General features: G+C 36.8%; 1 protein-coding gene across 1 annotated transcript in view; it reads right to left on the bottom strand.

Moving 5' to 3' along the window:
* The window catches only part of EIPR1 (EARP complex and GARP complex interacting protein 1), a 77,393-nt gene that overhangs the window by 55,814 nt on the left and 2,672 nt on the right, over positions 1-18,907 (bottom strand). The window contains exons 2-3 of the mRNA XM_032104519.1: positions 12,749-12,832; positions 7,741-7,873 (exon numbers count right to left, since the gene is read on the bottom strand). Coding sequence (XP_031960410.1) covers positions 7,741-7,873; positions 12,749-12,832 — 217 coding nt within the window. The remainder of the gene's footprint in view (positions 1-7,740; positions 7,874-12,748; positions 12,833-18,907) is intronic.

The raw sequence follows: 18,907 nt of genomic DNA, 5'->3' as shown, positions 1-18,907 counted from the left end.
CATGACAGCAACATAGAAACTTACTAATTATGCTTTTAAATTTAGATTAGACAAAGATTCTGCTTTTAAATTTAGTTTTTCCCCTTCCTAGTGAAAGCAATTCATCTATCTTTATCTCATGTATTTAAAACAATGATTTATCTGAAAGGCTAAAGTTAAAACCAGAGGAGGCATTCCACTGTGAGCTCCTGAAACAGCATTATTAGTGTAACAGTGTCAACTACCTAGTCTTGCAGAGCTGACACTTTTAGGCAATTTCATGCCATGCAAAAGGTGAGAATGGAAGGACTCAAAAGATGAGCTCCTCTCTTTACAAAAGTTAGTTAACGCACATAGAGAAAAATAGTTTAAGCCATCCAAACATGATGGTGTACTATAACGTGGTAGTTGCAGTTCAGGAACAGTTCTTTGTATCAAGACTGACAGTTTTCTGTGCCTTATGTGCAGCAGTAGATGAGGAAGTCAGCAAAACATCGGCATCCTTACAAAAGGCACTGAAAATAAAACAGAAGTGATTGTTTCACAGCCCCATGAAAACCTGCTAAGCCTTTCTATGAACTCAGAAATCACCAACCTGGCAAACAACTCCAGTTCATGATCTGATTCAGCATTTGGTATCTGAAAGCAGCTAGAAAGAAGTACATTCCTCAGAAGCAAGAACTAGTACGAATTAAGACAATTATCATTGCTAGAAACTTAATTTTGCCTCAATGAATGCATGCACCTAATACCTAGTAATTAAACATTCTCTTCAAGCTGAGCAGCATGAAGCTTTCACTTTAATTCATCAAGACTCTTTGAGACGAACCAACCAATCACGTACTAATCCTTATCACAACAAAACCACCCCATAGCATTAGACACTGTAAAAGTGCTATACAAAAAAGGATAACTGTTTCAAAATATCTTCTTCTGTAGAAGGATGAAATTATCTCTAAAATGATTACTCTTAATTTTGTCGAATAAGCCACACAACAGAACCACCATATTAAGATCAGCAGAACAGAAATTCTTGAACAGATCTTCATATCTTAATTTATTTCATATACATCTTTATAATATCTTTCATCTAATTTCTGAAGTACTTGCATGTTTCCCTTCAGTAATTCTCCAAAACAAACGACCTGTGTATTTTACAGAAATGTGCAATGGAGAACCATGACAGATTTTTTTCTTTTGGCAAGTTACTTAAAACATGTCAGGTACAGATCTCTAGCCCTGAGGCCAGAAAGCACAATCAAGCTGATTTTTTTTTTGCAGGATAAGTTAAAAGGAGGCTACACTCCAACTATTCATGAACTTCTTGGACTATGACTGGGCATCATTGTCTGAAAGTACACTGTGTAACTTGGTGCACACCAAAACTGCTCAGGGAGTACCCTCACAGTTTAACAATAGGCTTTACTGCAAGGCAGTTTCTAAGTCAATGCCATGGCCCTGTTCAAGTTACTAGAATACATACATAACCTTAAAATAATAGTCTAATATCCTGAGACTATTTATTTTACTCCACAGGTTACAGTTTCCAGAAAAAAATGATCATTACAGCAATATTGCTGTAAAAAACCGACCAACCAAACAAAAAAAGCCCCCAACAAACAAGCAGTCAGCTGACTGATGCCAAAAGCTGATTATTCAACGTCAAGACTTTCACAGCCAGCAGGTTCTATCCCTCACAAACTAGCAGTTAAGGGTTGTTTTCTTCCTAAATTGTTTCAGTGTTGATACAGCTCACACACACACTTTCCACATCTGCTCCCACCCTACCTGACATCATTAGAGTAAATCACTCCAAACATCAGACGTTAACGCTGTTATTTTTATCGCCTACATTGTCACATACTAATTTTCAGGTTTTCAATTACATAAAGGTACTCTTGTGGTTGTGAAAATAGCCTTGCAACCCAATTCACAATTGCATAAACGATCAGAATAATCATTCTGTTTAGTTTGCTGGCACAGTTTAAAACAGCTAAAAGAGAAGTTGAAGTCTCCAGACCACTGTTCATCTTACAGCAAAATCAAAACTAAAAGTTAGATTCAACAATTTAAGACTTGGCAAATTATTTCACTGATCCTTTCAGCAAATGCCACCGGAAGAAAAACAAGGTCTCAGGAAAATACCAGAAGTTGCCACAGATAAAGAAGAAACAAAATGCAAAACAAAAAATGCTAATCAAAAACCAAAACATGCAGACATTTAACCACAATAATAGACTTGTGTATTGACAGACACTAAACATCTGCTAACACTTAAGGTCTGTATCTTATCTCTAACATTTCTCCAGCCTCCCCCAGAACCGATTGCCCAAAAGCTTTTTTACCATCTCATACCTTCTTGTGTTCTCACAAGTGGTTGCAGCCATAGGGTCACCGCTTAAGTGACATATCCCATAATCGTTTCTGGGATCTCCTTCCTCACGATCTCTTTATTTCTCCCACTCAACCATTGCCTTTATTTCCTCACTTTGTCTTTCAGCAAGCATTTCCCCTATTTAGACCTGTGACAGGCAACAACACAATTGTCTACAATTATGTTGTGAGACATGGTCCTTTATTTTTGCCCCTCCAAGCATATCTTACCTCTGCACCCAGGAGACACACTGAAGTAGCTGCATACAATCACATCCTGAAAATTCACCTTTGCAGTAATGGATACCACTACCTTGATCCAACTGGAGGTTCAGCAGGCAAACTATTTTCCACCTATGCAAATTTTTCAGTTTCAGTCTGGATCGTTCTTCTATTTCCTCCCCTTTATCTCCCCATCACATCATGCAAACCCACCAGCAGTTTGCCTTAACCCTTGACTTTCACCATCTCTAAGTATCTGGAGAACACGTAACAGAACACAGTAACTTCCCAAGCATCTGGCCATTACACAGTATCAAAATTCAAACAAACCACTAGTTTCTGCTGACATGCTAAATAGATTCATTTGTATCTAAGAGCAATGCATAAATCTGGGGATTAATTCTAGCTTATAGGATATAATGAAAGCTATATCCAGGTTTTGCAAATAATGCTGTATAAACTATAATTATATTTATAAAATAATTATTTTAGAATGACAGCTTTTCCCAAATTCATCACCATGATCATTAATTTCAACCTCTTTACTTATTATTCTGGTCCACAGAGACCAGACCCAAGAGCCACTCAGAAAGAAGCCATCCATTGCTGGCAAACTGGCAAGTGACTGCAGAACTCATTTAAATAGCTTGCAGAAAAATGCCCCTGAATTCCCCATTTCTTTAATGATGTAGCTGAAGTTTACTTTATAAGTCCACAGGAAATAGTCTGCTTCCATTTTAACCGCATCCTAAAAAAGCAGGTGAGAGACGCAGAGGGATGTATAAACAAGGCAACAGATTAAAAAGAAGTTCTGTATGAAACAAAGCACATGCAAGGCATGACTCAACCCCCCCAAACCCATATACAGCCTGCACCTATCCTATCACTGTGCATCCACCTAACTCGGAAATTTTTCAAACACCACATAACAGTGTATGATAAGCTGGAATGACAAAAAGGGCATCATCAACATATTTCCAAGTATTACCCAACATCATATTAATCATCGTATCAATGGAGGGATCCCAATTTTTTTGGCCATTTCTAGAGCTGAGGCTCCCATCACCTACTTCACATACAAAAATTATTAGACACACCCTAGTCCATTGCCTGTTAGTATTTCTTGTTGCCTCAGAACCCAATTAAAAGTCCATTCAAACGGTTTTCTGAATTCCCCTTCTATAGCCTGAAACTTGAGCAATACTGAGACTGTATACAGATCATTTTCCAATGGAGGCTAGCACTTCGTCAGGTCTCCACTGTTCTAGTTCCCAAGTGACTCCCCTTTAGTGTGATTTACAGGGTTTTGGCATCTCACTTTTTCACAATGAAAAATTATCCTAGAGTAGGCTAGGATGCTCGTCTGAATAATGAAGCAAGCTTTTTTGAAACTTGCAGTAGGAATGCACATGTGAAATGATTTTCCCTTTAGCAGTTGAAGAGAGTGCTTAGATAGCTACAAACTTCTTGAAGACTAATTTATCTTCATTTTTAAACTTATTATTATATTTAGTGCACCATTATTCTCACTGGTTCATATCATTATTTGGAGGGTACATTTTTGACCCTCAACCCACCCCACAATTCCTCTTTTCTGATATTTAAATGTGCATTTCTACTAAGAAATGCTATGATCTCCTAATTACTTTGTCACCTTTCTTACTCACTTTTTGGAAGTGTCACTCCTGTCACATTTTAATTTAACAAAAGTAATAAAAAAGAGAATAGCCAACTTACTACAGCTAGTCAGAACAGCAAAAAAAGAAGAAAGGTGTAAAGTTCCTAGAATTGTTCTCACAGGGATTTTCCACTAAATGCAGCATCCTCCATTTTAATTCTGGGCTACTGTAAAGCAAATTATTTGATTTCTACTTTGCTGAACATAAGTTTAGGATATTAGTAAGTATCAGGCAAATAAGCACATGTAAATTTTCAGAGATTAGGTATTAAACCATTAAAATGCAACTGCAGCACTCTAGCTTATTGCCACTTTTATTACCATCACCCCAAACCATCTCTAAATAGTGTTGTTCTCTCAAGAATCCAACCTTTTAGGTTTTTTTTAAACCTAATCTATCTCATACTGAACTTTAACAATCTAATTTAACTTCTAAAGCTAGAAGACTACCAAACTCATTTCTCCCCTTGACTTTTACCTACTTTAAAGCTGTCAGTAACAATCTTGCTCTCTTCAAGAGGGAAAAAAAACCCACCACATACCCCTGTTTTAATTCAGTTGATTTGTTGCAGTAGAAGAGAAAAACGATACAGCAACATGTCACTAAACTGACTAATAGTGCATGAGTTCATCTGGATACCTCAGATACTAATTTTACAAAGCCTTCTTCCCTTGTCCCCGAGATATTTAGACTATAATCCTTCTTTTCTCTTCTTATACCCAGCTTCTTTCACATATTTATGCACTTTCTCTCTTCAGTTAGGGAATCTGTGATAAAATACAACATTCCCAATTCTCACAACATCAAACAATTGCCAAACAGGTTTGCAAAAAGAGAAGCTACTTCTCAGTGTCTCCTCAAGACACATCTTGTCTATTAGCAATTTCAGTTACACTGGGAAGGCATTAATACATTTCTAGCACACAATACTGGTGAGTTAGCTAGAAATGTGGAGCACAGGCAAGTGCTGTGCCTCGAGCATAGTAAATTCCCGATCTTTTCTGGAGGTTAGACAAGATTATACACAACTAGTAAGCCTATCACTTGAGAATAAAATCATCTTCCTATAATATCAGTCGTAACAGTATAAAATTTCCTAAGTGATATATTAATGATTGGTGAAGGGGGGGGAGACCACTATAATTGAGGCAGGAACTAAGTCTAATAAGTTCTCCTTTTGTAATTATGTGATTAAACCAGTATTTTTAAAGTGTGTGCATGAGGAGGGATGGTAAAAGAGTTTCACAATTTTTTCTTTAAGACAAAATGTCCCAGAAAATGGAATTTCTGGTTAATATCCAAAGACACAGTTGTTCCAATAATACTGGAACCATTATTATTCTAGTTAATGTCATAGTTGAGAATGCATCATTAACAAAGCCTTGTATTTTTTCAATGTCAAAATTAGACAAAGTAGTAAATACTGATGCTAACAATAACAGGAGGTTTCCTTCATTTTGACTTCAGAGTCAGGAAGGTATTTTCCTTTTTAAAACCTAATTGTACGTTGATACTCTATTAAAATATCTTGAACAAAAAATACAGAGCACCATTTAACTTTACTGACTGTTCAGAGAACATAGTTCCCAAATAACGTTCTCAATAACGTAATGGGGATGATAACTGGATACTATGGAAAGATTTTTCACTGCGTTTGAAAAAAGAAATTTATATTTCTTAAACTTCCTATATAAAAGGCAAATTCCTCTTAACAAAAATCAAAGATCACGAGAGCTGTGAAAAAGTGCTCTTCTGTTTGCACCTACTACATCTTTTTTTCATACCTCAGTTATGGTTACTCTCTGCAAATGTGTGAGAGTAAAAGAAAACTCAGTATGTTTCCCAATATAAAGGAGGAAATTTCACCCTATTCCATTAGCTTATCCAGTGAGCTACGAAACAGAAAATGTACATGATTCCACTTCTCTTCAATGCCACATTTCACCACTTCTTCAAGTGACTTCAAGAAATAGCTATCAATAACGGACACACATCACATTTCCTCAATCTCCCAGTGTCAACAACATTCAAGTCTTGACAGAAGAGCTGGTCTCAGACACAAGGGATGGGCACAATACTTACAGCTGTTCCTGACAGCATCATCTCATTTGACTTGTAGTTCAATGAGAAAATGCATTAAGAGTCTTTTTAAAATAACAAAGAAATGCAATACATTAAATTGTTGTAAAGGTTTCAATCGCTTAATTTGGTTGCATTACTACTTGAAATAAGTTGTCTGCTGAACTCTGTATTCCTTATTACAAAACCCCACACTGTGTGCTTTCAGTTCTATACACTGCTATTTAGAGTCAGTGACTGCCATTTGAGAATGAGATCTTGTGTTCTGCAGAATGTTAATGGATGAGAATTCTGAAGTAAGATGCATGAAGTATAAACAAGAGAGCTTAGTATTAAGAAATCAGATAAACTAAATCTAGAACACAAAGAATCTAGAATAGAAAACATTCATATGATTTAATAGGTCTAATAAAGGAAATTGGAAATCCCACAGAAATGCTCTCAATCAAAATGCCCACAATCATTTCAATGGAAAAATCTACTTATCTTCTATCATTGGTTTTAAAAAAACCCCTAAGATTTGTGAAAGAAATTCAAATTTTAGCAGTTTTATTTCAATTCAAAAGAATTAGGAGAACTAGGCAATCCTGGAATCCTCTCCCTAATACAACCAGAAGGCTGAACAGCAGGAACACACATCTCTACAACTGTTCACGGATGTATGGAGCCTGAAACTCATTCCTTTTTTGTTATACTCTTGGACCGTATTTCCATGAAAGAACAGACTAATACTTATTAGAAGAAATATTTATTTCAATTGACACCTCAGATTTCTTATGTGTCACAGAGAAAAATCACCCCCTTCCCCAAGTGATGCAAGTGGATTTTTCAAGCCTCGTGCCAGAAAATCTTCACACCTGCCTCACTCAGGAATTGCACAGAGATCCTTAATCTCAACTGTTGTGCACTCAGTGTAAGGTTAGACGAGGAGCATTCCTACTCAGGAGATATTTAGATAAGAAGCTATAGCTCTCTGTGGGCATACCTGAATTTCACATATGAAAAATAACATTATACACAAACTTTTTCTGCAGTTTTAAGTAAAGCTTGACGCTGGCATATTTTGAAAGACATTTACTTCCACTTTCAAAAGCAAACATATAAACCAATAAAAATGATGCATAAAGTAACAGGAATATATTTTATTTGCCATGCTTTGCATTCATCAGCCAAGCATAAGGTTTATTTTGCGGCTTTTCTTAACATGAATGCAGAAGTTGACTTCTAACCAAGATAACCTAAGGATATGACACAAATGAGGTAGAGGTAAAAGTGTAGCAGATTTTTTTAGAAATCCTTGTGTTGATAATTCTAACTGAAAGTGTCTACGCATAGCTACAGGTTCAAACTTTGCACATTCAAAATATCAAAACACGTGTTCAAGTTGAGCACATTAAAAAGGACTTACTTTTATTGTAGCAGGTTGCTAGTACACCTTTATCTGCAGGACTGGTACTGATGTGCCAAATTTCACCCACTTGATGAAGGAGAACATTTTTGTTTATAATGTTATTTTCATCATCAAAATCTATGATGTGAATCTGCAAATACAATAAAATAGAACATTAGAGTTTCAAATGTTTTCCTGTGGGTCTTAATTATACATGATGACTACATGGAACAATTTAATGAGATTTTTATAACCGATACCTACTTTAATTAATTGTTATACTAACAATTTACTATATCATTGATTTCATGCAGGATTAACTTTTCTAGGAAAACACAAGCAATTTCCCTGTTTGAGGAAATACCATGCTTATTCTCAATTTTCAACTTAAAGCTTGAAGGTGATTTTTCATTTAATGGCTAATAGTAAATAAGCCACGTATTACAATTCAACACTTCTTACAGCAATAAACAAAAATAACAACATTACAATCCTTAGTCTAAATGTCTGCACCAATTCTGTATCCAAATCATCTAATTCAAACCATCTACAAAGGAAGAAGGAGAGAGAGGGAAAGGACTCTTTTTTGAAGCAAATACTTTACACTCAGTAAGAAACTTTTTGAGAGTTCACTTTAGCAGTCACATATCTTTACCAAGATACAAACCAAATCTTTTTATACTGTATCGAAATATAAAATACTGAAAGATGAAGAAAAAAAAAATAGTATTTAAATAGATAATATTTTTAAAATCTAGAACTAAGTTTGCATTTTATTATTTTAATTTTTGTTTGTTGCAGGTTTCTTTGCTATGAGTTTGGTTTTTTGATAGGCCCACATTACTATCATTTTTCCCTCCCCTTCTTTTAGTCAGTTGTTTTTCTATACTTGCCACAGAAATACAAGAAATTTAGCAAGATTCTTGTCTGGCATAACATACAGAAGGAACTTTACTCACGGGACTAATTCCCCTAAGCTCAACAGTGGAAAAATAAATTTAGAAGACTCACAAATTTTAAACAATTGTATCCTGATTAAAAATTAAGTTTCAAAGTTGGGTGAACAATGAAGAAGAAAAAGAAGCCAAGAGACATCCTATCATCATGACTGAATTAAGTCTACTGAATTAACTACTGAATCACTGCAAAAATCTTAGTTATGCAGAAATACAGAAGATTTTCTTAAAATACAGAGGCTGCAATATACGTCTTAACTTCAACTGAACACTATATTATTTTTAAGGGGCTGAGCTTACATGTTACCTTTTTGTTTATTGCCCAAACAGTCATCAGCAACTCCTCCTTGAAATATAATCCTGGACCTCATCACTTGTATTATTCTTCCATTTTGTCATCCAAGGCATAGAACCACCTCTGCACTTGATTATCAAGCTGTCTTTTGAGACGTCATTTGCTGCCTTGAACCTATGAATCTACTCAGGAATCAGGACACTATACATCTACCCCAACAACTGCATATCCATCTTAAAGAGTGACACTTCTGCCTTTCAAGAAAGATTAGTTTAACCTCATACCTTGTTTTTGTTTGGAGTCTCTTTTGGCAGCTCAGGCCAAGTCTCTTATCCGAGAAAGTGAATCAGAAATCTAAGTCCCATTTACTACAGCCACACAGATTCTTCCCACACTAACCAGGTTAAAAGAGTCACTTGGCACATAAGGGAGTGCTCTTTATCCCATGTGAAGCCCTTTGAAGGCACAGGTAACAAACTTCTCTCTGTCGTTATGTCTCAGATTCAGCTGACAACATGGACAGCTGTAAACTGGCGGAACACACAGGTAGCTATTGAAATGCCCAGACTGAGATCTTTAGGAAATATGAAATTTAATTCTTATGCAACAGTATTGTTTGCATGTTGTGAGTTGAAAAATTACATCTTTCACAGCTATGCCAGTCAACACCATCTACCAGAAAAAGTCAATCAGCATAACAGAAAGAACTGCAAAAGTTCCCCCAATGGTTTTTTGCTAAGGATCTTTCCACTCAACTTGATTTGAATACATGATATATAGAATAGTGACTTCACTAAATACTAAGGACAACAGAAATTTCATAGAAAAATACTCTAATACCAAATACTGCACACCACCATGTCCACCATTAAACCATGTCCTCAAGTGCCATATTCACGGGTTTTTTGAACTCTTCTGGGGATGATGACTCCACCACTTCTCTGGGCAGTCTCTTCCAATCCTTTACAACCCTTTCCATGAAAATATTTTTCCTAATATCCAGCTTAAACTTCTCCTGGTGTAACTTAAGGCTATTTCCTCTCTCTATTTCCTGTCCTGTCACTGGTTGCCTGGGAGAAGAGACTAATTCCCACCTGGCTAAAACCTCCTTCCAGGGAGCTGTAGACAGTGATAAGACACCCCACCCCCCAGCCTCCTTTCCTCCAGACTAAACAACCTCAGCTCCTCCTCAAAACAGCTGTGCTCCAGACCTGCCACCAGCTCCATCACCCTTCTCTGGACGCACCACAGCACCTCAAAGTCTTCTTTGCACTGAGGAGCCCAGAACTGAGCACAAAGTTTGAGATGCTGAGTACAGGGGATGCAGTGCATTACATAAATCATGAAAATTAGTATTTTAAGTTCTAAGACACATGACTAAAAATTAACTTGCAGAGTTCTGAGAATGAGATGAGAAAAGAATAAATTACATACTTGAATATTTCCAATGCGTACAATAAATGCACTAAGTTTAGCAACAATGAAAGTACTGAGGACAAAAGTTCCAAAACTACACCATGTAGAACACAGTGCTACTACTTAAACCATTCCCAGCACATCATGAGGACCAAATGCCAAGTACTATACACTATTAATATGTCAAATATTAACAGAATATAAAATCTTATAAACACTTTCCTTTCTTTTGAAATACTAGTATTAATAGGAAAATATTTTCACCTAAAACATATTCTCCTATGAATACCTAAAATTGTTTCATACAGCAATAAACCTCAATGAGGCAAAAGTTATCATGTCAGCTGTAAAATTATTGCTCTTTCATTTGCACTGCACCTGCCCATGACCAGAAGGGAAGAAATAATCTGCACATGATAAAACCTGTCAATGTGCAGGACTTGGTAAAGTACTAAGTGTTGCAAGCTAGCTCATAAGTTTGGTCAGGTAACTAAAAAAGTTTTTAAGCAAATGTAGAGAACCTAGTGCTGAATTAAGTTATAATGAGCTGAGGCCTAGGGCACTTCTTGGGGATTGAGGAACTAGCTGAGAAGAAATGATGGCCTGAGGCACAGCTACAGGCCAATAACCTCCAAACATTTGTTAATACACTAAGAATTGTCCTGCATTTCTATTGTTAATGTTATTCATTGGAAAAAGAAAAGCATACTCAAAATTGCAGCATATGCAAACATTTCTAAAATACATAGTATATACCCAAAAAACTTACCACAATCAGAAAATCTAAATTATTAAAGATCTGTTGGCTATCAACTGATTAAGTGAGAACCACTCTTCAACAATTTTGTATCAGGATTTAATTAGTTGACCAAGTAGTAAAGCCATCACAGAAATCACAGTTTAAAAAAAAAAAAAAGCAAAAAAAAACCCAACAAAAACCCCCCACATTATAACCAAATATTTGAAGAGCAAGAAACAGCGCAATCAAAAATATAATCATGTGCATTGAACTTTTAACTAAGTTTGTCTGCCACTTCTTTTGTTACTCTACCCCCAAGTATTACTTGAAATGTAAATAAACTGAATATTCCGTCCCCCTTATGCCTTGGAATAACTTTTCTTGAGTCTCATCCAGCACTATCACTGAGTAAAGAACTCAAAACCTCACTGGGAATTGACAGCTCACATGCCCAAAGCTATGGTTCCAAGCCATTTTGTGCAGCCCATTTTCAAAAGAGTCGGTCACTCTATTCAGTCCCAGGGACTTCCATGGTGGGTGTTAGCCTTGGCTAAGAGACCCCACCCAGACACCGGCTCTCCCCAAAAAGACAGGGGGAGAAACCGGGAACAACAGGAATGAGATAGTTTAAGTGCCCAGCTACAGACAGGGAGGTCACTTACTAACTAATATTCTGGGCAAAAGAGACTTGACTTGGGTGACTGAATTAGTTTATTGGCAGTTAAAATAAACAAGTACCTTCTCTCCCCTACTTTCCAGGCTGAACTTCACCCCAGACTCCTCTGACCCTTTCAAGTGGGGCAGGGGGATATGGTGGTTATGGGTGTTTTCTCCCTGATGCTCTTTGCATCTCACTCTTCTCCTCTGCTTCAGCACAGGGCCTTCATGGGAAACTGACTCACCTGTGTCCTGGAGTGGACTCAGTGGAACCAGCCATGTCTGGCATAGGCAACCCCTGGCTTCTTCTCAGAGGCCACCACTACAGCTCTCCTGCTACCCAAGCCTTGCCACCTGCACTCAATACAGCCTTCTAACCCTTTCAGCCCCAAGAACTTGCTTCGGTATAACTTTTACTGAAATTTAATCACAAAAATTAAATTACAACTCATACTCCTAACTGCAGAAGAAACACCCCAATAGAAATTGAGGCATGAAAGTCACTCAGATTTTAGTTTGAATTGTTAAACTCATGATCAGAAAGGACACAGATGATTGCCAATAATGAATATTGAAAAATCCAGTTTATGAAGCTTCACATACTGTGCATGTACCAGGAGTCCCATTAGAAGCAATTAAGGCTTAAAGACTTTTGTTTTACTTTACTTCTCTTCATGGTTCCAGAGCATCTATAGATTCAAATTAACAAAAATACGGCAGTTTCTTTACTAAGCCAATCTGATTTAGTCATACAATTTGGAGGAGTGGTATGATTTTCAGAAAATACACACAGCTTTCATTCACCTACATTTCTTACCAATATCTTTACATTCTACCCACAGAAGTCGTTAACTATCAGTCAATGTTCACATTCAACAGGGGGGAGAAAGAAAGAGGGATGATATTGGAACAATGTTACAAAAAGAGGTAAAAATTACAACTGACATTTGACAGAAAAATTACCTGATTATCATATCTAAGGGACTGTGTTCCAACCAAAAATCTAATTGCATCTGTTTCTGCTGTCTGAGGTGTTAAAGCTCGTGCCTAGAGAAGAAGAAACCCATTAGAAAAGTACAATTAATAAAATACATTAATTTCAGCAAAAATCTTGAAGCTTATATATCAATTATCATTTTAAGCATTACATTCTTACAAACTGCAAACTTTCCTGTCCTTTATGTCCATTTTGCTTAACACATTTTTTGTGCAATTTGTCATACCTTGTGAGGATTGGGGAACACACAGGTGCTAAATACGTTACCTGATCTCCATTATAACAGTGAAAAGATTAAATACAGCATCTCCTCCAAACTAATTTTCCTTTATCTTATTCCATAGAACAGTGAACAATTTTTAACTATTGTTAAAAAACAATATGATATCCAAGAAAGGCTGTTCTTACAGAAGTTTTCACACCATTCAGGTTGAATATGCCTGTGTAAAAAATAACTTTTTCTCACCATTAGCCACCAAGTTTAGAAGCAAATTAAAATCTAAGCCTCTTCTTTTCCACTGCAGTCCACTAGAGATAAGAGTTGTCTGAATGGTGGGAGAAGCAATTTGTTACTTATCCATAACACTTTTGTCATAATGTTATTTCTTTGTTGTATTATGTTAATGGCATTGGAGAGTCTCTGCCTTTCTTCTTCAAGTTGTACCAACCACAGTCTTGGAAGAAGTGAAACAAAGCAGTGAAGGGCCATGGGATAAATAAAGCACAGCTTGAACTAAAACCACAATCACTAGTTTGCACTAGTCATTAGTAGAGACTCTCAGATAATTTTGAGTAAATAGAAGGTAAACTAATATTCAAAGGCATTTTTAGCAACTATAAATCGTGAGGAATAGCTGCTATTTCTCCATGCAAAAGACACCCTTAATAATATTGTTCAAAATTACTATTTTAAATCTAAAAACAAATCTTTCGAATTCCCATCCTATTTGGCATAAAATAGCTCAGCTCTCTCCAGGCACTAAGGCCTATAGGATTCGGGTAACTGCTGAATGGCCCTTCTTACTGCCATCCTGTCATGCAGCTTGTTACCTTCTGGATTCAGGAACACTTCAATATCATTCCATTTGAAACTTCTTTTTAAATTGATATAAAAAAGATGCCTAGAAGCTTGGAAGGGAGTATTTGGAATATATTATATCCCAATACCCAAATTTAGAGCAATTTAATTCCAGAAAAGCAACTTGAAGATATTTGACTTTTCTTAAATAAAGCAAAGCCATGCAAGCCATCGTCTGGCAACAGCACTAAGAAAAAACTGATTTTTCAGAATCATCTCTGGACTTGTATAGAGCAGATACTTCTTTTCTGGTATCTGAAATGTGTGATTTAAACAGTGTAATATTTTGTGTAAGATGGAGCATAAAAAGTTGAAAGATGCAACAAGCTTAGTAAGGTATAGGCTAATATCCTATACATACATTTATAATATCTATGTAGGGAAAAAAGAAGAACGAGAGAACATACAAATAGTTTGTGTTCAAAATACTCAAATGCAGATCAAAGATCAGCGTGAATCCATACCAATCTGCTTTACTTTCTTATTTATGCAGCACTCATCTACAAGAAGCCTAGAGTGTTCCTGATTGACAGACACAACTTAAGTCCACCAAGATGATTGGAGAAAAGCTTTTGTCTTTAAAAGAATTTACATTTGCAGATCTTTGCAAGCATTTCTTTCCATTCAAAAGACCTGCTCTCAATTATTTTGAGAAAACACTAGAAATAACTCCACAGCTACATAACTCCTTCAATCAAAGAAGCTTCTGTTGTTTCTATACAAAAAAGAGAAGTAGAGATCGCTAGGATCTTTAATAAAATAAATAAATAAAAGGGGTTTCCAGCCCTTTTAAAGCTTTTCAATTAGGTCTCATCATGCTGCTTTCAAAAATTCATAAAGTTGGACACAAGGTGCCCAACATAAAATTGTGTAAATACATAGTAACATTTATATCATCAGCTTCTCTAGCTCTTACTTAAAATAATTTTCCATTTTGCAGAAAAAAAAAAATCAAAGGCATGATAAAAAAAATATTTTAACGCATTTCAAAAGAACAAATACACTATTGTTTATCCCCTGAAAAAAACCCCTGCAACATCTATACACAGGATACAAAGTTCAAACTCATCAACCACTCATAAATCAGGAAGATTCTGATTCATAGTATCTGTATCAGCACAACAGACTTTCAGTCGCCTCTTGCACAAAGATATGTGTAATTTTGTCTACTCTTGAGTTACTCTGAGAGAAAAAGAAGTTCTTTCAACAGATGAAGACACCAAGTAATCCTTGTAACAAACAATACAACTGAAACTGAAGCACTGTCAAGATCATGGAAAATGTCTTAAGTTTGTCATCTTGTACTGTAACCTGTCAGAGCAGGTTGCAAATTAAATCTTTCATCAAGCATCCTGCGTTATGAATGCAGCTCATAGATAGGAAATAAGTAAAAAAGCATAGTAAAATGAATATTGATTAATCTAAATGGAAATTATTATTTTTCTATGTCTGCACCCACAGAACACAAAACTGTATATAGCCCAAGAAGACTTTACTACTGGGCTTACCTGGAAAGGGACTTTTCACAAAGGTACATAGTGACAGGACAAGGGAGAATGGAAGGCAGGTTTAGTTTGGATATTTTAAAAAAATTCTTTACTGTGAGGGTGGTGAGGCACTGAACAGGTTGCCCAGAGAGGTCACGGACTCCCCATCCCTGGAGTTCAAGACCAGGCTGAATAACCTGGTCCGGTGGAAGGTGTCCCTGCCCGTGGCAGGGAGGGGTTGGAACTGGATGATCTGTAAAGTCTGTTCCAACCCAAATCATTTAATGATTCTACCCAAGATATTAAACTTACTAAAGTTACTTACTTACTAAAAAAATTGCCATAATGCTTAGAAAATACCCAGAATACACATCTGAAACACACAAGCAGCAAGAAAACAAGTCATGTCCCACCTGATAGTGCTAGACAATGCAACAACTTAAAATCACATCATTTTGTTTTTAAAGAAGGCCTAACTATAGGAAAAAAATATTAGCAAGCAAAGTTTAAAACATTGTGAACCACAAAACTTTTTGGCTACATGTCCAAATTCCATATTTACCAACAGCCCTATGAGGGAACGCGCACAGTTTAAAGCAAGCAGTTTTACAAAACAGAACAATTAAACTGCAAATCCACCAAAAAAAATAGACATGCAAAACTCTAGCACACAAGTGCGACAGACAGAAGTATCAAGATAAAGCAAAAGAAACAACAATCATTGTAGCAGAATGCAGGTAAGACTAACTTGGAGACTGGGCATTGTGTCTATGCCTACACTATGCTCAGTGTGATGCTGGGCAAAGATCACCTTCTACCGTGTCCTTGACAATTTAGGCCACCTGCAGAATAATAAAAACCTCTGAGAAAAAGAAATAGAATAGAGTCTATCGTCCTTGACAACAGCAAGAGATGATCCAGAAGAACACAATGACAAACCTCAAAAGGATAAAGAAGGTTGGTTTAAACTAAGGGCATTATGGAACTGCAATGCACTGATTCTCTACACTTTGTTCATAATTTCTTCCGAAAAACTTTCACTACTCAATATCTAAAATACCAGCCAAATGCACAGAGTTTTGGGCTGGTTTTTTTGATTTTTTTTTTTGTTTGTTTGTTTGTCTGGGGTTTTTTTTGGTTGTTTGTTTGGTGGTTTTGTTTTGTTGTTGGTTTTTTTTTTTTTTTGGTTGGTTTGGAGTTTTTTTTGTTTGCTTTGTTAATTTGACTGTTACTATTTATGGCATTAATAGACAAACAAAAAAGTACTTGTTCAATACATATGTTGTCCTGCTGATGCATTGCACTGGTTTGGTATTAACAAACAAGAAAACAAACAGACTCCAACATTGGAATATTTGTATTACATTTAATACAAACAAAAAATATTCTGCAGACCAGAGATCATTTGAAATTCATACAATCAATCTGTACTAACAAACCGTGAACTTGCAATGCAAAATGTGAGGACACAGTATTTGGCTTGCAATCCCTAAATCTGAATTTAAAGTTATTTGACCATCTGCTTATGCTGAAAACCAGAACTAGTGTACTGCAACTTGCGGTGGGGAGCTGGATTTGCTGATGCCTCATTCTGGAGGCAAAATACAAGTTCCCTGCCCTCCCCAGACAAGCCCCAGGCTGCTAATGTCATGAATGTTATTTTTGCCTTCTGGCACAATTTCAATTTTCAAGTAAGTACACTTCGATTTATCCTTAGGTAAGACAGCCTTGTTTCTCCCACCACAGTAGGAGACCCTCTCAGTGACTCTAATAAGCTGCAGTGACTATCAGTGAAAAGGTTGGCAGCACACATGCCCAGGTGACCTTCAATGCTCTCAGACAGCTGCTTTCCCCAAGTCTCTCACAGCACAAGAATTCCCATCACTGATGTATTTAGTGCACTGACCCTATTCCAAAGACTGACAGATTCTGTAAACCCTCACAACAACAAACGTAACCCGCATACAAAGACCTGCATAGCACAATCCTCAGAAAACCCATTCATTTGTTGTGAAGGTAACAATCATCATGTAAAAGTTCCTTCAAGTTCACCTAGCTGTATCTTTATATTGTCATTTCTCTGTACCATACCTAACATTAGGACGATCCTACTAATTGCTTGAGGGTCCTAAAAAATACTTTCCAACTGTTCTACTTCATGCATTATGAAAATCTTTGGGGGATTAGTGAAGAGAGCTTTGCCACTTAGCAACTTTTGTTCCTCTACTAACACTTTAAAGCACAAAGGTTTAAAATATACAGGATTGGCACTCATGAGGCAAGTAATCTTAGAGAAGAAAGAGAACTGACACAAAAGCTAGGAATTTTAGTATGACATTATTATGCAGTTTCTTAAACTGATTCAATTTTCAAAGTAAATCTTCCAAAGACTTTGCTAAAGCTGGACCAAAATTATTATGTACATTCTGCTTAGGCCAGTCTCTCTGAACCCACAGGAGACCACAAGAGCTTCCCCCAGGGAAGAGAACACCACTGCCAATAGGAGCGATAGGCTCTGCACTCCCATACCAGGAACACAGCGAGTCTGAAAGTCAGCACAAGTTTCCCTGGGTAGCTCACAGATGACACACATTTTCCTAGGAAGACCCATTTTACCACTTCTAGTAAATCTATACCTGGCTTTTACTCCATCACAGGTAAGTCAGTTGAGCTATTCTCAATACATACTGATGACAATAGGTATACACACATTGGTCACAGGTCTTCTACAATCTATTTCAGTTGCTATTTTGCACTGTTTAAGTTTCTTACTATAAGAAAACACATTTGGTTTTAGAGAAATTAAGTTTCATCTTACTCTTGCAAGCAGGCAAGTCCTAAAAATCAATAGCCTCTGTTCAGATTAATTAAACCTGTTAACAACTAACAGACAACACAAAATGAGCCAAGTACTGCTTATTCAAGAAGCACGACAACCACAATGCAGAACACTAACTCTATCAAAGCATTAGTGCACTTTTTTCAACCCTGCTTCAGCCAGACCCTATCTCAGGGTGCTGCTGGAGCTGCCCAGGCACAGCACAGCCCTGTGCTCAGCCAGGTGGCTTTCTGCTGTTCTTGCCTCCTGCTCATTATCCTTTTCCCTCGCAATTCTACGTACTTTTGACATGCAACTTCTAGTAGGAGTATCCAGCATGCTGAAATTTAGCTCAGTGTTGTGGTATCTCCAAAAGCCATTAAATGTGCCAAACACACGCTCTAAAATGATCACTCTCTGGCATAAGCCATGTTCCTCTTCCCTCATCCCATGATGTTGGCTGGCTTCTGCATACTTTTAAACAAGCAAGCTGTAGGCTTGAACCAAATACCTATCCCAGAAAGCACCACTCCACACTGCTCATTTCCAGGGCTATAAACATTATCCAGTCAATCTTAAACTCAGGCAAATAATGTATTTTGAGATGTTCAGGGGTGCTTTCACACCTGCTCAAAATGTCACTGTTTAAACCCTCAAGAAAAACATGGGGAAAATTGTGACTCCCTGAAAATGAAAGCCTGTGTTGAATTCAACACAGGGTAAACATACCAGGTACTCCAGG

Source organism: Corvus moneduloides, chromosome 3 (assembly GCF_009650955.1).
Source record: "Corvus moneduloides isolate bCorMon1 chromosome 3, bCorMon1.pri, whole genome shotgun sequence".
In the NCBI taxonomy this organism is placed as follows: Eukaryota; Metazoa; Chordata; class Aves; order Passeriformes; family Corvidae; genus Corvus; species Corvus moneduloides.
This window is presented reverse-complemented; position numbering and strand designations above follow the sequence as displayed.